Source organism: Loxodonta africana, chromosome 24, assembly GCF_030014295.1.
Source record: "Loxodonta africana isolate mLoxAfr1 chromosome 24, mLoxAfr1.hap2, whole genome shotgun sequence".
In the NCBI taxonomy this organism is placed as follows: Eukaryota; Metazoa; Chordata; class Mammalia; order Proboscidea; family Elephantidae; genus Loxodonta; species Loxodonta africana.
In genome coordinates this window covers 30,102,482-30,126,475 of record NC_087365.1, presented here as the reverse complement: position 1 = coordinate 30,126,475, position 23,994 = coordinate 30,102,482, and the positions used below count along the sequence as shown (strand labels likewise).

Genomic DNA, 23,994 nt, shown 5'->3' with positions numbered 1-23,994 from the left:
CCCATAAAAAGGCTAAGAATCACTGGGGGTGCAGGGAAGGTAAGTAGCCTCTTGCACTGGGCTGTGGGGGGTGCTTGGTAGAGCCACTTTGGAGAGCAGTTTGCCAGTATGTTTGTCACTGAAAATGAGCAAACGCAGCAGCCAGGCAGCGCCACTCCAAGGCGTACAGCTGAAAGCACAGAGAGTGATGGCTGAGGGTGGTCACAGCAGCAAATAGGCGTAAGCCTCCAAATGTCCATTAACAGAGACCGACTAATAAATGGTTACATTCATGGTGTCAAACGCCACACAGTAATTTAAAAAAAGGAGCTAGACTTTCATTCAACAAATATTTATTAAACACCTATCTGGCACCATTCTTGGCCTTGGGCCTACAGTGATAAACATGACAAATTCAATCCCCTGGCTCGAGAAGTTACATCCTAGTGGGCAAGCTGGATATAAGCAAACAGAAGATAATTTCAGAGCGTGATAAACATCATGGAGAAAACAAAACTTGGTAAAGGGATATAATGATGGAGTGTGTGTGTGTGGGGGGGGGGTCTTTTGGAAGCTGTGGTCAGAGAAGACCCCTCTGAGGAGTGACATTTGAGCAGAGACCAGAATGAGGGAGACTTCCAGGGAAAAAGTATGGACACTAATAGGGTTGATGGTTAGGGCACATTGCCCAGAGAGAGGAACGATCTGCAAAATAAAGTAAAAAAAGGAAACATTTTTTACTCACACACATACACTACTACAAGGTTAGGAGAAGATTTAGAAGGGTCTACGCCAAATTCATGAAGGTAGTTGCCCTGGGAAGAGAGAGGGCAAAGGGGACAAGTGGGACTGAGACTTGCAGTGAGCTTCAGCTTGCCTCCAATATTTTGTTAAATATTTAGGGTTTTAATGTTTAAAAGGAGAATACATTCACATATAACTAGCAAAATAAAAAATACTTTTTAAATCTACCTCAGTGAAGGAAGGTGGGTCCAGGGCAGCGAGGGGCCCAAGGGGTCCCCTCCCACTGACTTTCACTGGACCCAAATTCCTAGGACAGCAGTTTGTTTGGGGAGGGGACACACAGGGGATCATGGAAGCCCAGAAGCACATGGCCCAGCCTGGAAGGCCTAGAAGCTTCTTGGAAGAAGAGCTGCCTTTGCTGAACCCTGAGGCCTGGAAGGCCTAGAAGCTTCTTGGAAGAAGAGCTGCCTTTGCTGAACCCTGAGACCCTTTGGCCCAGCATCCCCAGTGTAGACAAGGAGACAGGGCTGGAGAGGCCATGATATGTGCAAGGCCACAGAGCAAGAGTAGATGGGTCAGGCTTGGAGCTCCAGGCTCCTAATTAGGCCTCCTTCCCATGCTTGAACCCTCAGCTTCTCTGGGCAACTGATGGGCCAGGCCCCTCCATCCACAGTCTTCTCCCTACAGTCATTGCTCTGCAGGGCAGAGGCTCCGCCCTGCTCCCACTACAGGAAAGGAGCGCCACCTGCTGGTGAAAGTGGGAACTACAGTCCCCACATATCAATCCCTAAAATAAACAATGACACCCTGAGGAAAGTGCTCCTTAGAACAATCAACTATGGGAGACCAAAAGGGCAGCATTTGCCCAAAAGCAAAGATAAGAAGGCAGGAAGGGGTGGGAAAACCAAACAAATGGAAACAAGGAACTCAGGGCGGAAATGGGGAGAGTGCCGACATTGCAGGGATTGCAACCAATGTCACGTGACACTTTGTGTATAAATTATTGAATGGGAAACTAATTTGCTCTGTAAACTTTCACCTAAACCACAATTAAAAAAAAAAAAGTGTCAATTCCTCCCACTCCAAGCCTGTTCTGTACCCCTTCCCAGTGCCTAGCATAGTGACAGACCCCCTAGCACTGCATGTGTGGGTCTTATCTGCAAGAAGGAAAAGCCCTTCAGCAGGGGGTGACCACGCTGTCATCCCAGCCCCAGCGGGTGCAGGAGGGGATTACTCACTTGAGACAGTGGCACCTAGCAATGACAGCTTAGAAAGCATATCTTCAGCCTCCCTGGCCCTCCCCACAAAGTTTAGGGGTAGCCCATTTAACAGCTTGGAAAAATGAGGCCCAGGGAGAGGAGGTGCTTGCCCAAGGCCACACAGCGAATGCAACGCTGGTCTCAGAACCCAGATCTCCTAAGACCCAGTCCCAAGGTGTTTCCTCTCCATTGAGGGCAGGTGAGGAGGAGAGGGAGCTCACCATATTTGAAAATAGTTGATAGAGTCTAAGTCAGTGGTTCTCAGCTTGTGGTCCAGCAGCATCAGCATCACCTGCTGGAACTTGTTGGAAATGCACATTCCTGGGCCCCGCTCCAGACCTGCTACATCAGACACTTTGGGGGTGAGGCCCAGCAACCTGTTTTAACAAGGTCTCCAGGTGATACTAATACTGCAAAAGTTTGAGAACTATTGGTCTCAAGCAATTGCACCCCTCCCCTTTTATTAAATAAAGTTTTATTTTGGAATAATTTTCGATTTATAGGAAAAGTTGCAAAGACAGTACATAGATTTCTGGTATACTCTCCACCCAGCCTACTTCAAGGCCAACATCTTACATGATCATGGTTCACTTGTCAAAACCGAGACTTTATGTTGTTAGTTGCTGTCGAGTAGGCTCCTGCTCGTGGCGACCTATGTGTAACAGGACGAAACATCGCCCCATCTTGTGCTACGACTGACATTGGTCCATGCTATTAACTAAAATCCAAGCCTTATTCAGATCTCCAAATTTTCCACTAACATCCTTTCTTGTTCTAAGATCCAATCCAGGGTGCCACACTGCATTTAGTGCTGCATCTCTTGTAAATTCTATTGGTCACCTCTGTCATCTTTCCCTGGGACAGAGAATGGGTGGAATGTTGTTGTCCCCATTACTGAGCTGGGGAAGCTTAGGGTTGAACACAAAAGTGACCAAATGCCCTTAGCAGAGCAGTAAGGGCGAGGCCTGCCTCATTCTGCACCCTTCCCCTAGTTCCCCCCACACGCACCTGGACTCTTGGTTTTCAGAAGCCTACCCACCCCTGTTCTACCACTGCAGATGGACGAGATATGCCTTGACTGAACTGGGCCCAGTCCTTGGGGAGACCCGTCCTCTGCCCTATCACCTCTTCCCCCAGATCTTGAGGGCCAGGACATTGTCTTGGTGCATGGCCTAGGCAGCTGGAGGCCGGGTGTGTCTTCTGGGTTCTCAGGGCGTTGTGGCAGGTACCAAGGAGGCTGCTACTGCAAGTCTGGTGTGGAAGCACCCAGGTACACCCTCAGGTCCGATAGGGTAGACTGGACGAGCTTGGCAGGGATGGTCTCTCGCTGCAGCTGGCAGTAGGCTGCGTAGCGGTGGCAGCCCCCAAAGGAGTAGAAGTAGTCACCACCCTGAGCCCCTTTGATCCAGAGGACGTCGATGGGGGGTACACTGTTGGGATCCTCCTGGAGAACAGGGGGTACAAGGTGAATGAGCACAGCATAATACTTGACAGTTTGCAAAGCAGAGTTTGTCAACATATGTTGAGTTCCCACCAGTGGGGTGCTCACACTGAGTCATGAAAGTCAACCACTGAATTTTCAGGAATTTTGTGAGCTGACTGATATCACCCTGGAAGCTTGAAAATCAACCAGGGAAATTGGCAGTGTTACAAATCAGGGCTTTTCCCTGCTGGTGGTCATGTTGTTAAACATTTAGAAAATCATATACATACTATATATCTGGCATTGTTCTAGACTCTGGGAACCTGGCACAGGGAGAATGACACAGACACAGCCCCTGGCCTCATGGGGCTTGCAGTCTAGTAGGGCAGACGGAACACAGAAGTGAATGTTCGAGGGTGATAAATGTTATAAAGATGATAACAAAGGTTGACATGGCAGGGATGGGCACCTACAAGGCCTCTCTGTGGTGACTTGATCGTTGAGAAGTCCACTTGGGAAGACAGAGTTAGGATAGCTTAAAGTAAAAACCCAATTGCCTGGGTTCAAATTTCAGCTCTGCTACTTAACAGGTATGTGACCTTGGCCAGTTAACCTCTTTGTGCCTGTCTCAGTTGCCCCATCTACCAAATGGGGATGAAGATACAGACTTACCTCATTGAGCTGTTGGGTTAAATGAGTTAGTATGTGTAACGTGCTTCAAACAGTGCTAATATATAGTGTAGTGTCTGAGGGAAGACCATTGCAGGCACAGGGACCAGTGTCTTAGTTTCTTAGTGCTGCTATAACAGAAATACAAGTGGGTGGCTTTAACAAACAGAAATGTATTTTCTCACAGTCTAGGAGGTCACGAGTCCCAGTTCAGGGCGCTGGCTGTAGGGGAAGACTCTGTCTGCTGTTGGGAAAATCCTTTCTTGTTGGCATTCCTTGTTGTTCTCCACCTGGCATCTATCTTTTCCCTATTGATGCTTGCTTGCTTCTGTGCCTAAGCTGCTCCTTTCATAGCTCAAAAGTAACTGGCTTGAGACACACCCTACACTGATATGGTACCTTAACATAACAAAGAAAACTCTGTTCCCAGGTGCTATTGTATCACATGTATAAGAGTGAGGATTCACAACACATAATTCTGGGGGGACACAATTAAATCCACAACAACGATCAAGTGCAAAGGGCCTGAGGCCAGGACATGTTCACTGTGTTGGCAGCACAGCAAGGAGACCAGTGGGACTGGAGTGGACTCAGGGGTCAAGGAATAGGAGAAGAGGGTAGGAAGGTCAGGAGGAGTCACCCTAAGTAATGTGGATTTTGTTTCTAAGAGCAGCGGGCAGGCCCTGGAGGGTTTTGAGCCAGGGGAGGGTGCCATGTTCTGATCCACATGGTAAAAAGCTGTCCTGGGAGAAGAGGCTTGGTGGGGTGGACAAGGGCTGAAGCATGGAGGACAATGAGGTCTCTGCAGACGTCCAGCAGAAGATGCTGGCCTGGTGAGGGCGTGGGGGGACAGGGAGAGGTGGACAGGTTTAGGGAGCAGATCTGATGGGACCTGCAGAAGGGGTAGACATGAGGGTGAGAGAAAGAGGAGAATCTAAGGTGACTTCCCGTTGGGGGTCCTGAGCAGCTGGTGGATGGTGGGTCATCTTCCAAGTAGGGACAGGCTGATGTGGCATGGGTCGGGTGTGTGTGTGTGTGTGTGTGTGTGTACTGCTCAATAAAGAGGCCTGTGGGTTCTTTCTTCTAGTGCTGCTTTGGTGGATTCATTTATCCATTTCTTCCACAAGTGCTTTACAAGTAGTAAAGCACAGCAGTTCCAAGCTGGGGCTTGGGAAGCCAGCAAACTGAATCTGAATCTCGGCAGATCTGAGCAGCTGGGACCGCCAGGAAGTGACCTTGCCTCTCTGAGCATGCATCATTTGTCCTCATCTGTAAGATGGGAATAAGACATCTCGCAGGGCTATTGATGACAGCGTCTGGCCCACAGTGGTGCACTAATGGGGTGGGGCGGGGAGGGCAGCTGTCACTGTTGGGCTTCTTCTCAGTGCCAGGCTAGGCCTGTGCTAGGTGCTGGGGACACGACATGAATGGGCAGAACAGTGGCCCTGAAGATGTCCCTGTCCTAATCCTGGGAACCTATGAATATGTTACCTCACATGGCAAAAGGGATTTTGCAGTTGTGATTAAGGATCTTGAGATGGGGAGGTTATCCTGGATTATCTGGGTGGGCCCAATAGAATCCCAAGGGTCATTAAAGCAAAAGAGGGAGGCAGAGGAGGCAGTCAGAGTGATGGAAGTGAGGACTAGACCTGCTGTTGCTGGCTTTGAAGACAGAGTGGCCAGGAGTCAAGGAATGCAAGCAGCCTCTAGAAGTGGGAAAAGGCAAAGAAATGGATTCTCCCCTGGAGCCTGTAGAAGGAATGCAGCCCCGGTGACAACTTGATTTTAGCTGTGAGACCCGTTTTGGACATCTGAACCACATAACTCTAGGATAATAACTCTGTATGGTTTTATGCCATTTGGTTTGGGATGATTTGTTACAGTTGCCATAGGTGACTAATACAGATGGTGGGCAATGACAGACCTGAACCACATGGCTCTAGTGTGGAAGACAGGTGTCTGAACAGATCATTAGGATTCAGTGGGATCAGAGCTATGCTGGTGGCATACAGGTGGCTGGGGGGTGGGGCACAGGAAGCCCTTAACACAGTATGGGTCAGGAAAGACACTGATACTGAGACTGGCAGACGAAGGAGGAGTTAGAAACAATAAAGAAGAGATGGAAGGGTGTGGGAGAGAGCAGGTATGGCTACATCCATCCCTTCCTCCCTCCCACAAGTAGCCAGGTGCTGTGCTAGGTGCTGACGAAATATGAGGTGGAGGAGACAGGCAATCAATATGAACAAATAAATGTATAACGTAGCCTCAGGTGGCCTTGAGTGGTATGAGGAACCGTATCTCAGGCTAAGGGGAGAGTAAGACCTGAACGAAGGAAGGGTCCTGGGAATCTCCAGAGAAGCGGTTCCCCTGAAGGAACCTAAAACCCAAAACCAATCCCGTTGCTGTTGAGTCAATTCTGACTCAAAGCGACCCTATAAGACAGAGTAATCTTTATGGAAGCAGACTGTTAAATCTTTCTCCCTCTGAGCGGCTGTTGCGTTCAAATGGCCGACCTGTCAGTTGGCAGCTGAGCGCTTAACCACTGCACCACCAGGAACAGCAAGTACAAATTCCAGGACTGAAAGACATTCAGGCTGGCTGTAGAGGGGTCTCACTTAGTCACCTTCCAAGGGTCTGAGGGAAAGGGATACAGTGGCCTAATCTGTTTCATGGCCCTGTGCCCCATCCAAGGTTCCTGCCGGGCATTCCTAAACACGCCCCCCTTAGGGAGGGGCTGACCCTTCTCCTGGCCCAGTTCCAGTTCAGACAAGGCCCTACCGGCAGACGCGACATGCCTGCCCAGTCCCACTGCCAGTGGCTGTCACAGACAGAAGTGACCACACATCTACGATAGTGTGGTGGCCACACAGCTGGGCACACAGGCTGCCTGGTGTAAACTCCGGCTCTGCTGCTTTCTAAGTCTGCGATCTTGGACAGGTTTGCCTTATCCTCCTGTGTCTCAATGTTGTCCTCTGTAAAACAGGGCCAGTAGTAGTATCGATCTCACAGGGTTGGCATGAAGAGGATAAAGCACTTAAAATCGCTCCTGCGCCACTGCGAACACTACTTTCATACGAGTTAGCTATCATTATTTGAATTAACTCCTCCACTCCCTGCCTGTCTCAAGTGAGGAACCAGAAGCGCAGAGAGGCCCAGCCATTTGCTCAAGGTCACACAGCAAATGCTGAGCTCTGGCAGAGCCTGGAAGCTGTCCCATCTCGCGTCCCGCGCGGCCTCCCTCCCCTAGAACCCCCTCCCGGTCTCCCCGGGCCCTCACCCGGATCGTGTCCACGAGGCTCTGCACCTTGGCCGGGTCCAGCACAGACGGCAGCGGCCGGATGAGCACGTTCAGCGGCACGTTGTGCACCGCGGTGATGCAGCCCGAGTGGATGCTGCCGCCCTGCGCGCCGCCCGCCGCCCCGGGTCCCTCGGGCGCCCCCCGGCCCGCCCCGGCCCTGCCCAGGGCTCCTCCCGCGCGCAGCCCCATCGCGCCGCCGCCTCGGGGCGCACCGCCTCCCCCGGGCTTTAACTGAGGCGGACCGTACCATTCTGCACGGGCAGCGGGGTTTCCGGGCCAGACGCCGAGCGCGCTCGCGCCCACCGCCCGCAGTTGCCCGGCCCCATCCGCCCCGTTTCCCACCCGGCACCCTCCCGGCTCCGCAGGCGCTGACGGCCCGGGCGCGGGCGACGGCTTTCCGCCGGGGGGCGCCCTGCCTCTGCCCTTCCGCCACGCAGCCTCCCGGGAGTGGAAGCGCCCGGTCGGGCTGACTCAGGGTGAGTTTGCAGGTCCTGGGGCGGGGAAGGGGCGCGGGTGACGCACCGTCCCGGGTGACTCTGGCCGGTCCGAGGGGGGCCGGTGACGAGTCCTGCGGAGCGAGGATGAGTTGGCAAAACTGGTAGTGCTTGACGGCCCCACCCTGGGAGCCAGAGCGCAGTACCGCTGAGATAATAATAACAACGACAGTAATAGTACAAACCAGGTGCGGACTGTGTCAGTCTTGTTCTAAACACTTTGCATATATACATGAATTTATTGAAACTAAAGAATAACCCTGCAAGGTAGGCATGGTTATTATTCCTATTTTATAGACGAAGGGACCAAGCACAGAGAGATTAAGAGACTTGCTCAACGTCACGGAGCTGGTAAGTGGCCGAGCCCAGGTTCAAATCCAAGCAGCCTGGCCCCAGGGTCTGCGCACTGTGCCGCACCGCTTCTGCCTCTTTCAGCAATAGTCACAAGAAGCCTTATGGAGTTGTGCTGACTCTGTGTGGACACTGCCCTAAAGTCCCACACTGATTGTCTCATGGCTTCCTCACAGCACCACCAGGAAGTAGGTGCAGTTGTTGAACTGAGGTTCGGAGAGGTGAGGTCACCTGTACAAGGAAGGGCAGCTGAAAATGAAAGGTCATCTGAGTCCGAAGCCCAGGACCACCTAAACAGTAACACCCTGGGGATGTGAACACTGAGGCTGTGGGTGGTGTGGTGACTAAATTCTAGATGCCCAGTGTGTGTGTGTAGGGGGGCAGCCGCGTGGCCCAGGGGGCCCCACGTGGCCTTAGGCCAGTTACTGACACTTTCTGAGACCCAGTTCTCCCATCTGTGAAATGGGATAATGTCCCCCAGCATTCAAAGTTGTGAGTGCAAATTGAGAGGATATACACAATAAGTGCTCTGTGAATGTGATTGCCCTTCCTCATACAGAAACACAAATTGTATAACGCTCCATTTTGCTATTGGAGGTCATCAACACTAGGTTCTTAGTCTCTCGAAGAACCTTAGGATGCTGAGGCCGTTATAAATTTGACTTGAACCTTTCCATTTCTGCAATTCCAAAATATCCCTGTGAGTACCTAAATCATGCTTTGAGGAAATAGAACTGACATCCGTACCTTAGCCCCAGAATTACTGGTGCACGCTCTTACAGAATGTCATCAAGAGGGAACTTGTCCTTCCTAGAACTACTTCCTCATCACAGGAAGTTAGAAGAGGTAGGAGAACAGCCTCTGAAATGGAAAAATGGAGAATTTGACCTGAGTCTCTCATCGTGGTATGCCCAGTGCTCCTGGCACCAAATTCTGTATGTCAAGATACACTTGGCTCAACTCATAATGGATTAAATATTAAAAATATTTGTTTTCTCACATATTTGAAAGTAGATATACCCAAGGTTGGTAAAGAGGCAGTTCAACAATGTCATCAAGTATCCAGGTTCTTTCCATCTTTTTATATCTCTGTTCTCAATGTTCTGGTTTTTTTCCTCAGGCTTGCCTCTCATGGTCCTAAAATGGCTGCTGTATCTCCACTACGCATCAACGTTCAAAGCTGGAAGGTAGGAAATACATTTGTTTCTCATTCTAAGAGTAAAGAAACTTTTTCTAAAATCTTCCAGGAGCCTTCTCTCATCTCATTGGTAAGAATTGTATCATACGTCCATGCCTAAGCCAGTCCCTGGTAAGAGGAGTAGATTTATGGTGATTGCCACTCACCTCTAGGCTCAGGAGGGCTTACCTCTCCCTGAAGTGCATGGCCTCCAATGCCTGAACGGAATTGGGACAGGCACCTGACCACGCCCAGCCAATTAGCCATTCCATTCTATTGGCCACAGAGAAGGGATTGGCCTGTCTATCCCCAAACCAATGAGACCCAGATTTTTTTAAGCTTCTTTCTGGGATAATTAAAATGAGGTACCTTTCACTGGGGCTAATGAAAGCCTACAGCTGTAAGCTGGAGGAATTCAGGGATCTACCCAATATCCTTTTGTCTTAGTTTGAATTCCTCCTAAAGTAGACCCTGAGACAAAGACTTGTGTGCGGGTAGTTTATTTGGTAGATGTTCTAGTTACTATCGCTACGAAATAAACACCTCAAAATTTAGTGACATAAAATATCCATTTTATTATCTTCATGGATTCCATGGGTCAAGAATTCAGGCATGGCATGGTGGGAGCTGCTTGTCTCTTCCCTACAATGTGTCAGCTATCAGTGGGAGGTGACTCAACACCTGGGGGTGACTTGGTGGCTGGGGCTGGAATCATCTGGAGGTGTTTTCACTTACATGTCTGGTGGGTGATAGTACCTGCCGGCTGGGACCTCAGCTAGGGCTGTCAGCCAGAACACCTGCATGTGACCTCTCTATATGGTCTGGGCTTCCTCATAGCGTGGTGGCCGGGTTCTAAAAGTGAGTGTCCCAGAAGAACCTGGTAGAAGCTTCATGACCTTTTCCAATCTTCCTGGTAGATTTCTGACATGTTCCATTTGCAGAAGCTGTGACAAGGGATTGGCCTGGGGCAAGGAGAGGCCAGGTTCAAGGGAAAGGGCATAGACTCTATCTCTTGATGAGAGGAGTAAGCAGCAAGGGAGATATTGTGAGATGGAAGATATTGTTGTGACCATTTGTAAAATACAATCTGCTGTAGGCAGTGAATCCAGGAAGCACAGGCAAGGATGTGGGGAAGAGAGAAACACCAATAAGAGGTTAACCAGCAAGCTAACTTGTATGCTACTGGGGCTCATTCCTGCTGGGAACCCTCTGAAGAACCAGGTACATCATGCGTCAGAATTGTCCCTCAGACTGCTTATATACAGTCCTCAGAGGGAAGAACCAAGTATACCACGCGTCAGATTTGTCCCTCTGAGGGCCAAATTGACTCCTGCAGCTCACTGGTTGAGAGCTGCCTGAGGATGTTAAATCTCTGGCATTTCTGGGCTGCACTGCATTCAAACTGAGCAGTCTCCCGTGGCCCCAGAAACACGGAACTGTCTGCTTATGGTGAGCTCAGAGGCCAGCCAAGGCAATAAGGGGCAGGACATCAATACATCCCTTTTCGGTCCAAACCAGCTGGAGCCCATGTTTGTTGTTTACAACCCAAAGCCCTGACTACCTGCTCTCGCCATCCTGCACCCACCCTTTCTTTTCATTTTTGCCAAACGAACCTCATGCCTGAGGCATTCGAGTGTGCAGAGAACTTTTCCTGAGCGTTTGGAAAGACGAAGTTGATTTCTGTGCCACAAAAGTAACATCAGATCTTAAATTCTCCTACCCCCTAACACGCTCTGGTCCATTCCTACAGCTTGGATTACAGGCTTCTGCCATGTTGCCTGGTCTCTCCTCTTCCCGTTTTCGTCTCCATCTTCTCTGTCCCCTCGACTGACCTCCAAGTTCCTGTTCTTTTTTAATGCAGAAAGCTTTTTTTTTTCTTTTAATGTTACTGTGTTTTAGGTGAAAGTGTACAGCACAAATTCATTTTTCACTCGAAAAAGTTATACACAAATTGTTTTGCAACATTGGTTGCAATCCCCGCAGTGTGTCAGCGCTCTCCCCCTTTCCCTTTCCACCCTGGGTTCTCCCTGTCCATTCGTCCAGTTTTCCTGGTCCTTCCTGCCTTTTCATGTTTGCTTTTGAGCAAGTATTGCCCATATGATCTCGTATACTTGGTTGAACTAAGAAGCACGTTATTCACATGTATAATTGTTTGCTTTACAGACCTGTGTCATCTTTGGCTGGAAAGTGGACTAGGGGTGTGGCTTCCGCTCTGAGTTAGCAGGGTGTCCAGGGCCATAATCTTGGGGGTTCCTCCAGTCTTTGTCAGACCAGTAAGTCTGGCCTTTTTTTGTGAATCTGAATTTTGTCCTACATTTTTCTGCTGCTCTGACCGGGACCCTCTGTTGTGATCCCTGTCAGAGAGGTCGGTGGTGGTTGCTGGCCACCATCTAGTTCTGGGCTCAGGCTGGTGGAGGCTGTGGTTCATGTGATCCGTTAGTCCTTTGGACTAATATTTTCCTTGTGTCTTTGGTTTTCTTCATTCTCCTTTGCTCCACGCATGATAGGACCAATAGATGCCTCTTAGATGGCTGCACGTAAGCTTTTAGGAGCCCGGATGCTACTCAGCAAAGTAGAATGTAGAACATTTTCTTTGTGAACTATGTTATGCCGATTGACCTAGTTGTCCCCCAAGACCATGATCCCCAGCCCTCAGCCCCAGTAACTTGGTCCCTGAAGGTATTTGGATGTGTCTAGGAAGCTTCTATGACTTTGCCTTCATCAGGCTGTGCTGACTTCCCCTATATTGTGTGTTGTCTTTCCCTTCACCAAAGTTAACACTTTTCGACTATATAGTTATTGGTTTCCTGTCCCCACCCTTCTTCTCCCTTGTAAACATCAAAGATTATTTTTTTCTGTGTGTAAACTTTTTCTTGGGTTTTTATAATGTGGTCTCATACAGTATTTGTCCTTTTGCGATTGACTTATTTCATTCAGCATAATGCCCTCGAGATTCATCTATGTTGTGAGATGTTTCGTGGATTCATCATTGTTCTTTATTCTTGTGTAGTATATTCCATTGTGTGTATGTACCACAGTTTGTTTATCCATTCATCTGTTGATGAGCACTTAGGTTGTTTCCTTCATTTTGCTATTGTGAATAATAGTGCAGTGAACATGAGTGTGGATATGTCTATTCGTGTGATGACTCTTACTTCTCTAGGGTACATTCCTGGGAGTGGGATTACCGGATCGTATGATATTTCTATTTGTAGTTTTTTAAGGAGGCACCATATCTTTTTCCATCGTGGTTGAACCCTTTTACATTCCCACCAGCAGTGCATAAGATTTCCAATTTCTTGCAACCTCTCCAACATTTGTTATTTTCTGTTTTTTGATTCCTGCCAGTAATGTCGGGGTGAGATGATATTTCATAGTAGTTTTGATTTGCATTTCTCTAATGGCTAATGATCACGAGCATTTCCACATGTGTCTGTAGCTGCCTGAATGTCTTCTTTGGTGAAGCGTCTGTGCGTATTCTTTGCCCATTTATAAATAGGATTATTTGTCTTTTTGTTGTTGAAGTATTCTATAGATTTTAGAGATTGGACCCTTGTTGAATATTTCATAGCCCCATTTTTTTTTTCCTAGTCTGTAGGTTCTCTTTTTACTGTTTTGGTGAAGTCTTTTGATGAGCATAAGTGTTTAATTTTTAGGAGCTCCCAGTTATCTAGTTTATCTTCTGGTGTTTGTGCATTGTTAGTTATGGTTCGTATTGTATTTACGCCATGTATTAGAGCCCCTAGCATTGTCCCTATTATTTTCTTCCATGATCTTTATTGTTTTAGGTTTTATATTTAGGACTTGGAACCATTTTGAGTTAGTTTTTGTGTACGATGTGAGTGAGGATTGGGTCCTGTTTCATTTTTTTTACAAAAGGATATTTGGTTTTGCCAGCACCATTTGTTAAAAAGACTGTTTTCTCCCCATTTAACGGACTTTGGTCCTTTGTCAAAGATTGGCTGACCATAGGTGGATGGATTTACATCTGAGTCCTCGATTCTGTCCCATTGGTCTGTGTCTGCTGTTGTACCAGCAGTACCAGGCTGTTTTGACTCCTGTGGCTGTGGTAGTTTCTGAGATCAGGTAGTGTGAGGCTTCCTACTTTGTTCTTTTTCTTCAGTAATGCTTTGCTTATCTGGGGCCTCTTTCCTTTCCGTGTAAAATTGATGATTAGTTTTTGTATCTCATTAAAGAATGATGTTGGTTACTGCATTGGGATTGCATCATATCTGTAGGTCACTTTGGGTAGGATTAACATTATCACAATGTTGAGTCTTCCCATTCATGAGCATAATATGATTTTCCATTTATGTAGGTCTCTTTTGGTTTCTTGCAATAGTGTTTTGTAGATTTCTTTGTATAGGTCTTTTATGTCCCTGGTTAGATTTATTCCTAAGTATTTTATCTTTTTAGGGGCTATTATAAATGGTATTGCTTTCCTGATATCCTTTTCAAAGTTCTCTTTGTTGGTGTATAGGAATCCAACTGATTTTTGTATGTTGATCTCGTATCTTGGTACTCTGCTGAATCTTTCTATTAGTTCTAGTAGTTTTCTTATGGAATCTTTGGGATTCTCTATGTATAGGATCATATCATCTGTGAATAGAGATTGTTTTACTTCTTGCTTTCCAGTTTCGATGCCCTTTAATTCTTTTTCTTGCCTTATTGCTCTAGCTGAGACTTCCAGCACAGTGTTAAATAGGAGTGGTGATAAAGGGCATCCTTGTCTTGTTCCTGTTCTCGGGGGGTGGGGGGAAATGCTTTCAGCCTCTATCCGTTGAAAATGATGTTGACTCTTGGTTTTTGTATAGATGCCCTTTATTATGTTGAGGAATTTCCTTTCTATTTCTGTTTTATTGAGAGCTTTTATCATGAATGGGTGTTGGACTTTTCTGGGTTGATTGAGATGATCATGTGATTCTCTTATTTATGTGGGAAATTACGTTGATTAATTTTCTAATGTTGAACCATCCTTGCATACTTGTTATGAATCCCACTTGATTGTGGTGTATTATTTTTTTATACGATTCTGGATTCTATTGGCTAGAATTTTGTTGAGAATTTTTGCATCTATATTCATGAGAGATATTGGTCTGTAATTTTCTTTTTTTTGTGGTGCCTTTGCCTGGCTTTGGTATCAGGGTTGTGCTGGCTTTATAGAACGAATTTGAGAGTATTCCTTCCTTTTCTATGCCCTGGAATAGTTTGAGTAGTACTGGTGTGAGCTCTTCTCTGAATGTTTGGTAGAATTCTCCGGTGAAGCTGCCTGGGCCAGAGCTTTGTTTTTTTGGTTGGGAGATTTTTTAAATTACCTCTACAATCTCTTCTCTTGTGGGTCTATTCAGATTTTCTATCTCAGCTTGTGTTAGTTTAAGTAGGTGGTATGTTTCTAGAAATTTGTCCATTTCCTTTAGGTTCTCCAATTTGTTGGAGTACAGTTTTTTGTAGTATTTTGTTATGATCCTTTTTATTTCATTTGGTTCTTGTGATTGTTAAGGTTGTGTATTAACTTGGCTGGGCCATGATTCTCAGTGGTTTGACAGTTATCATGTAGCCTGGCAGCCGTATGATGATGTGATCACTTCCATGATGAGATTTGATATAATATGATCACCTCCATGATGGGATCTGCTGTGAGCGGCCAATCAGTTGAAAGGGTGTTTCCTTGGGGGTGTGGCCTGCATTGAATATAAGTGGACTCTCTGACAATGCTCATGGGCCTTTGCTTGCTCTGGATCCTGTAGCTAGCTCCTATCTGTCTGACCTCCGGTTCTTGGTACTTGAGCTAGCAGCTTACCTGCTGGTTGTGGGATTCATTGGTCTTCACAGCCTGTAAGTAAGAGCCCTGCTGTCTGACCTGGGTTCACCAGCCCCTGTGGGTCCATGAATCAGGAGAAACCTCCAGCCTGACCCACAGATTTGGGACATTCCAGCCTCTACAACCACATGAGCTATTTCCTTGATATGTAGCTCTCTATATAGATATTTATACATTTTACTGGTTTTGCTTCTCTACAGAACCAGCCTATGACATTTGAGAGTAGTTTCAGAGAAACAAAATTGTAAGGGTGGGTTTTCCAGATTGGTTCTTAAGTCTTGTTAGTCTTAAAGATGTTGATGACTCTGCTTCCAGTAGTAAAGAAGACATTGCTAATCCATGGCAGAATGTAGCAATACAAATACGCAAAATATTACCACCAATAGATCAGGTATTGGTGAAGGTTGAGGCTCTGGGTGATTGCATGTGTGATAATTTTCCACAATTTTGTCATAATGAGAAGTATAAGTAAGCTGGTTGGTTGGTTCTACTTTTGCTAGACAAAGTGGTGAAAGAAAGATGAACTCAGGGCTTCAGAGTCAAAGCTCAAATGTCACATAAACAACCTCACAGTTTCCACTTGTGCCTTGAAAGGATGCCTTATTTCTTGGAGTAACAGAGCTGATATTCCCGAAAACGAAACCCAGAGTTTTATCCTAAAAGTAGCTGAATTACAATGCCAACTTAATTCCCCACCTCGAGTGGTGTCTGAAGTTAAAGCGAGGGCACTGATTGGGAAGAAATGGGATCCTGAAATTTGGGATGGGGACCCTGAACCCCTAAATTCCATTAAATCACTCCTGCCAGCAGAACCAGCCCTCTCGCTCTTGTCTGAAGACATTACTCCATCTTCGTCTGCTAAGCCACCCTCTCCAGTAAAACCATTAGCCCCTCCACCCCTGTCTAATGAGATTAACCCAGCTATGTCTAAAGAACTTTTGTCTGAGTCATTGCCTGGGGCATTGCCTGAGTCAGATGCTTTAAAAGACAATGCTGAATGTTCTCAAAACATATCCCCACCAGTGGTTTTGGCTTCTAGACCTATAACTAGACTTAAGTCCCAGAGAGCCACAAAAGGTGAAGTACAAAGCGTGACTCAGGAGGAGGTATGTTACACTCCAAAAGAACTGGTTGATTTTTCTAATACGTATAAACAGAAACTTGGGAATATGTGTGGGAATGGCTATTAAGGATGTGGGATAATAGTGCAAGGAATATGAAGATGGGTCAATCTGAGTTTATTTATATGGGCCCACTGAGCACAGATTCTTCATTCAGTGTTTCAGCTCAAGAAGTTAGGAAAAGATATACTAGTTTATTTGGTTGGGTTGCTGAAGCATAGACTACACAATGGCCTACACTAAATCAAGTTGCAATACCAGACCTGCCTTGAAATACTGCAGAAGAAATTGGCATATTAGAGAGGATTTATCAGGTTAGGCCAACTGACGCACACATGGAGTGCCCAGAGGACACACCTTTTACCACAATGATGAGGAACAAATTTGTGAAGGGAGCCCCAGCGTCCTTGAAGACTGCTGTGATTGCTATTTTATGTAAGTCAGATTTGACAGTGGGAACTGCCCTAACTGAATCAAGACATCTAACTACAGTGGGGCTGATTGGACCCTGTGGTAGTAGGGGCCAACTGGTGGCACTCAATCAAAGATAAGGTGGGCATGGTTACCGTAATGGACAGCGGAGCCAAAGCAGCAATCAGAATAGTCTGACTTGTATGGATTTATAACATTGGCTACTTAGTCATGGTGTCCCTACGAATGAAATAGATAGGGAATCTACTAAATATTTACTTGATCTGTACAAGTGGATGAATTCTAGGTCAAGTGAACAGCAGTCTAACTTGAATCGTCAGAATAGAGAGTCACAGTCCCTCAATCAATTCCCAGATTTGACTGAGTTTAAACACCCACAACCCCTTGAATAAAGGGGAGGCCAGGTCCCCTTGAGAAAGGACTCCAATATACTGCCAAAACTTATACTGTCAATCTTTCTACCAGCCTTCCCCAAAGGGATCTATGGCCTTTTATGAGAGTGATTGTTCATTGGGGAAAAGGAAATAATTGGACTTTTCGGGGGTTACGGGATACTGGTTCTGAACTGACACTAATTCCAGGAGAGCCAAAACGTCACTGTGGCCACCAAAGTGGGGGCATATGGAGGTCAGGTTATTAACGGAGGCTTAGCTCATACCCGCCTCACAGCACATCCGGTGACTCCCCGAACCCATCCTGTAGTGATTTCCGCAGTTCCAGAATGCCTAATTGAAATAGATGTACTTAATAACTGGCAGAACCCCCACATGGGGTCCCTGAAAAATGGAGTAAGGGCTATTATTGTAGGAAAAGCCAAGTGGAAGCCATTAGAACTGTCCCTACCTAGGAAAATAGTGTACCAAAAGCAATACCACATTCCTGGAGGGATTGCAGAGAGTACTGCCACCACCCAGGACCTGAAGGATGCAGGGGTGGTGATTCACACCACATCCCCATTCAACTTGCCTATTTGGCCTGTGCAAAAAGCAGATGAATCTTGGAGAATTACAGAGGATTATTGAAAACTTAACCAGGTGGTGGCTCCAATTGCAGCTGCTGTTCTAGATGTGATTTCATTGCTTAAGCAAATTAACGCATTTCCTGGTTCCTGGTATGCACGTATTCATCTGGATAATGCCTTTTTCTCCATACCTGTTTTGAAGGACCACCAGAAACAATTTGCCTTCAGCTGGCAAGGCGAGCAGTGCACCTTCAGTTGCCTACCTCAGGGCTGCATCAGCTCTCCAGCCCTGTGTTACAATTTACTCCCCTGGGACTTTGATGGCATTTCCCTTCCACAAGATATCACACTGGTCCATTGCATTGATGACATTATGCTGGTTGGATCTAGTAAGGAAGAAGTGTCAATGACTCTGGACTTATTGGTCAAACATTTGTATGCTAGGGGGTGGGAAATTAATCCCACAAAAATTCAGGCTCCTCCCACCTCAGTGAAATTTCTAGGGGTCCAGTGGTGTGGGGCATGTCAAGATATTCCTTCTAAAGTGAAGGATAAGTTATTGCATCTGGCCCCTCCCACAACTAAAAAGGAGGCACAACACCTAGTGGGCCTCTTATGATTTGAGCGGCAACATATTCCTCATTTGGTGAGCTACTCTGGCCTGTTTTTCAAGTTACTCGAGAAGCTGCTAGTTTTGAGTGGGGCCCAGAACAAGAGAAGGCTCTGCAACAGGTTCAGGCTGTTGTGCAAGCCACTGTGCCGCTTGGGCCATATGATCCAGCTGATCTAATGGTGCCTGAAGTGTCCGTGGAAGATAGAGATGCTGTTTGGAGTCTTTAGCAGGTCTCTATTGGTGAATCAGAATGCAAACCCTTAGGATTTTAGAGAAAAGCCTTGCCATCCTCTGCAGATAACTGCTTTCCTTTTGAGAAACAGCTTTTGGCTTGATACTGGGCCTTAGTAGAGACTGAACACTTGACCATGAGCCACCAAGTCAACATGCAGCCTGAGCTGCCTATCATGAACTGGGCATTGTCTGACCCACAGAGCCATACAGTTGGATGTGCACAGCATCACTCTGTCATTAAATTGAAGTGGTATATACAAGATCTGGCCTGAGCAGGACCTGAAGGCACAAGTAAGTTACATGAGAAAGTGGCCCAAATGCCCATGGTCCCCAGCCCTGTCACATTACCTTCCATCTCCCAGTCTGTACCTATAGCTTCATGAGGAGTTCTTTATCATCATTTGACTGAAGAAGAGAAAACTCGTTCCTGGTTTACAGGTGGTTCAGTGATATATGCAGGCACCACTTGAAAGTGGACAGTGGCAGCACTACAGGCCCTTTCTGGGACCTCTGTGAAGGAGATTGATGAAGGGAAATCCTCCCAATGGGCAGAACTTCAAGCAGTGCTCCTGGTTGTTTACTTTGTTGGAAGGAGAAATGGCCATGTGTGTGATTCTATACTGAGTCATGGGCTGTGGCCAATGGAATGGCTGGATGGTCAGGGACTTGGAAGGAACATGATTGGAAAATTGGAGACAAGGAGGTATGGGGAAGAGGTATGTGGATAAACCTCTCTGTCATGGATTGAATTATGTCACCCCAAAAATGTGTGTATTAATTTGGCTGGGCCATGATTCCCAGTATTGTCTAGTTGTTCTCCATTTTGTGATAGTAATTTTATGTTCAGGAGGATTAGGGTGGAATTGTAACACCCTTACTAAGGTCCAAAAAAATTTTTTTTTTTTTTTACTAAGGTCACATCCCTGATCCAATGTAAAGGGCGTATCCCTGGGATTTGGCTTGCACCACCTTTTATTTTACAAGAGATTAAAAAAAAAAGGGAAGCAGGCAGAGAGTGGGGGACCTCATATCACCAAGAAAGCAGTGCTGGGAGCAGAGCACACCCTTTGGATCCAGGATTCCTGTGCAGAGAAACTCCTAGTCCAGGGTAAGACTGATGAGAAGGCCGACAGAGAGAGAAAGCCTTCCCCCTAGAGCTGATGCCCCGAATTTGGACTTTTAGCCTACTTTACTATGAGGAAATAAATTTATCTTTGTTAAAGCCATCCACTTGTGGTATTTCTGTTATAGCAACACTAGATAACTAAGACATTCTCTGAATGGGCCAAAGATGTGAAGGTATTTGTGTCCCATGTGAATGCTCACCAAAGGGTGACCCCAACAGAGGAAGATTTTAACAATCAAGTGGATGGGACGACGCATTCTGTGGAAACCAGTCATCCTCCTTCCCCAGCCACTCCCGTCATTGTTCAATGACTTCATGAACAAAGTGGCCATGGTGGCAGGGATGGAGGTTATGCATGAGCTAAGCAACCTGGACTTCCACTCACCAAGGCCAACTTTGCTACAGCCACTGCTGGGTGCCCAGTCTACCAGCAGTAGAGACCAATGCTGAGTTCTCAATATGGTACCATCCCTTAAGGTGATCAGTCAGCGACCTGGTGGCAAGTTGTTTACACTGGACCACTTCCATCATGGAAAGGGGAGCATTTTGTTCTTACTGGAATAGACACTTACTCTGGATTTGCCTTTGCTGCACACAGCGCTTCTGCCAAAACTACCATCTGTGGACTTACAGAATATCTTAGCCACTGTCATGTTATGCCACACAGCATTGCCTTGGATCAAGGGACGCACTTCACAACAAATGAAGTGGGGCAGTGGGTCCATGCTCATGGAATTCATTGATCTTACCATGTTCCCCATCATTCTGAAGCAGCTGGCTTGATAAAATGATGGAACGGCCTTCTAAAGACACAGTTATGGTGCCAACTAGGTGGCAATACCTGGCAGAGTTGGGGAAATGTTCTCCAGGAGGCTGTATATGCTCTAAACCAGCATCCAATATATGGTGCTGTTTCTTCCATAGCCAGGATTCATGGGTCCAGGAATCAAGGGGTGCAAAAGGCGGTTGCACCACTCACTATTACCTAGTGGCTCATTTGCAAAATTTTTGCTTCCTGACTCTGCGACCTTATGCTCTGTGGGACGAGATGTCTTAGTTCCAAAAGATGCTCCCACCTAGAGACACCTCACTGATTCCACTGAACTGGAAGCTAAGAATGCCGCCTGGCCATTTGGGCTTCTTATGCCTCTGGACCAACAGGCAAAAAAGGGAGTTACCATATTGGCTGGTGTGATTGATCCTGATTACAAAGAGGATATTGGATTGATATTTACATAATGGAGGTAAAGAAGAGTATATCTGTGTGATGGTTAAGATTGTGTGTCAACTTGACTAGGCCACAATTCTTAGTGTTTTGGCAATTGTATAATGTGATCATTTCCCTGTTGAAATTTAATATGTGATCAGCCCCATGATGGAATCTGCTGAGTGGTACTGGTGGGGGCAGGGCCTGTGGCAGGTCACTGCCCCCTCAGCCTTTGTCTCTCCACCCTCAGCCACCTATTTCCTTCCTGCTTGCCTTGCCAAGGTCTTTGGCTTGTTCTGGATCCAGCAGCTGCCTCTTGTCTGACCTCCGGTTCTTGGGACTTAAGCTAGGAGCTTACCTGTCAATCTTGGAATTCATCGATCTTCACAGCCTGCGAGCAAGAGTCCTGCTCCCAGACCTGCCAGTCTTGGGTTTGCCAGCCTCTGCAGCTATATGAATCAGGAGATACCTTGCAGTCTTGCCTGCCAACCTTGGGATTCCTAGACCTTCACAGCCTGTGAGCGGGAGCCCTACTCTCCAACCTGGCAATCTTGAGTTCACCAGCTTCTGTGGCTCCGTGAATTGGGAGAGGCCTTTCTATCCTGATCCACAGACGTGGGACGTTCCAGCCTCTACAACCGCATGAGCTATTTCCTTGATGTAAATCTCTCTCTGTTGATATTTATATGCTTTACTGGTTTTGCTTCTCTAGAGAACCCAGCCTAAGACAGGTGTGTTGTAATGGCTCCCATTCCATTTCTTATATGAGTTTCTTGCTTTCTCTCCTGTTTTTCTTTTGTCAGTTTGTCTATTTTGTTTGTCTTTTCAAAGAACCAACTTTTGGCCCTGCTGATTCTTCTGTTTTCTTTCTGTTCTCTATTTCATTTATTTATTCTCTAATCTTTATTATTTCCTTTCTTCTGGTGGTTGTGGTCTTCTTTCTTTTTTAATTTTGATTTTTTTCCTTTTTTAAAATTTTTATTGTGCTTTAAGTGAAAGTTTACAAATCAAGTCAGTCTCTCATACAAAAATTTATATACACATTGCTATATACTCCTAGTTGCTCTCCCCCTAATGAAAGCATACTCCTTCTCTCCACCTTGTATTTCTGTGTCCATTCAGCCAGCTTCTGTCCCCCTCTGTCTTCTCATGTCCCCTCCAGACAGGAGCTGCCCACCTAGTCTCATGTGTCTACTTGATCTAAGAAGCTCACTCCTCACCAGTATCATTTTCTGTCCTATGGTCCAGTCCAATCCCTGTCTGAAGAGTTGGCTTTGGGAATGGTTTCTGTCTTGGGCTAACAGAAGGTCTGGGGACTGTGACCTCAGCGGTCCTTCTAGTCTCAGTCAGACCATTAAGTCTGGTCGTGGGCTTCTTTTGCAGTTGTCTTTCTATTCTTTCAAGTTGTTGGGCTGCAGTTTTGATTTTAGCCCATTCTTCTTTTTCAGTGTGTGCGTTTGTCTGCTTCCAAAGGTACAATGGCAGAACAGGTACAAGCTAGACATTTCCGTTAAAAATGGCAGACACTGGAGGGAAAGAAGGTATAACAGGCACCAAGCAAGTCAGCAGAACACATTACCTTAGCCCTCAAAGCTTTGAAAATAATCCTCTGTTCTCTGAGACAATTTATACAATGGCCCTGCCCTCCAGACTCTAAGTATTGGCCACACTCCAGATTCGGAGTAGCGGCCTCTCGGCCCTGGGCTTCAGCTCTGCCTTCCAGGCCCACTGGGACAGCAACTTTGCTCCCTCAGCCCTAGGTGCACCATTCTCCTAGTCCATCTGAGTGGCGACTCTATCCTTAGAAAGACCAGAGGCTACGGCTCCACCCTTTGAAACCCTTGAGGTCATGGCCATACCTTTTGAGACTGAGGCAACTCAGCTTCTGTGTTCTCTGTCTCTTCAGCTTCTGTTTCCCGGTTTCTTGGCCTCTTGGCTCCTCGGGCTTCACTCCCGCATCTGTCCTGCTGGGGCAAGTGTTCCAAAGCTCAGTAGCTCCACTGATAAGTGCCTGGAGGCACCCCACTCTGGTAGGAAGCCTGCGCACAGGCGCTCAGCTCTCTCTTGCTCTGTGGGTCGGCAAGCCTAGCTCTACCAATAAGTGCCTGAAGGCACCCCACTCTGCCAGGAAGCCTCCTGCACACAGGCACTCAGCTCTCTCGCCCTGTGGGTCGGCTCCAGCACCATCTCGCGCTGGTCTCTTGGTTCTGCTGCTGCTGCTTCTCTGCTGTTGCCACTTCTCTGCCACTGCAGGTTCTCTGCAGTGCTGGTCCTCTGCTGCTGTCGCAACTCGACCCATTCAGTTTAAAAAGGGCTTTCACATTTTGGGTATCTGTTAGAGCAATACCCCACTCTCTGGGCACCAAATTCTATCTTGGTCATCTAGTACTGCTCTAACAGAAATACCACAAGTGGATGTTTTAACAAAGAGAAATTTGTTCTCTCACAGTCTAGTAGGTTACAAGTCCAAATTCAGGGCATCGGCTCCAGGGGAAGGCATTCTGTCTTTATTGGCTCTGGTGGAAAGTCCTTGTCCTCAATCTTCCCATGGTCAGGGAGCTTCTCAGGTGCATAGACCCTGTGTCCGAAGGACGCACTCTGCTCCTTGTGCTGCTTTCTTCGTGGTTTGAGGTCCCCAACTCTCCGCTTGTTTCTTTTTGCGAGATAAAAGGTGGTGTGGGCCACACCCCAGGGAAACTGCCTTTACCTTGGATCAGGAGGGGACCTGAGTAAGAGTGGTGTTACAATCCCACCCTAATCCTCTTAACATAAGATTACAATCACAAAATGGAGGACGACGACACATGGCTTAACCAAGTTGATACACAGATTTTTGGGGGGACATAATTCAATCCATGACAGGGCCCTTGGAAACTTTAGTGAGAACCCTTTTGGTGGCATGTTGGCTGCAGAAGTTGGTTTGACATGACTGAGGAATAAGCGGAAAAGAAGGAAATGGATACTGCAAGTATACCAGAAAGGGGATGTGGGGTCGAGAAGGATATTTTTTAATGTATAATTTTTGTTTATTTTGGTGTTGTTGAGAATATACACAGCAAAAACATCAATTCAACAGTTTCTACAT

At 46.8% G+C, this 23,994-nt stretch overlaps 1 protein-coding gene across 1 annotated transcript; it reads right to left on the bottom strand.

Moving 5' to 3' along the window:
• Positions 1–315: 315 nt before the first annotated feature.
• SRXN1 (sulfiredoxin 1) lies at positions 316–7,576 on the bottom strand. Its single transcript, XM_010591829.2, has 2 exons — positions 7,352–7,576; positions 316–3,426 (listed from the first exon to the last, which is right to left on the bottom strand). The coding sequence occupies exons 1-2, from the start codon at positions 7,559–7,561 to the stop codon at positions 3,223–3,225; spliced, it is 414 nt and encodes a 137-aa protein (XP_010590131.2). The 5' UTR covers positions 7,562–7,576; the 3' UTR covers positions 316–3,222.
• Positions 7,577–23,994: the final 16,418 nt, after the last annotated feature.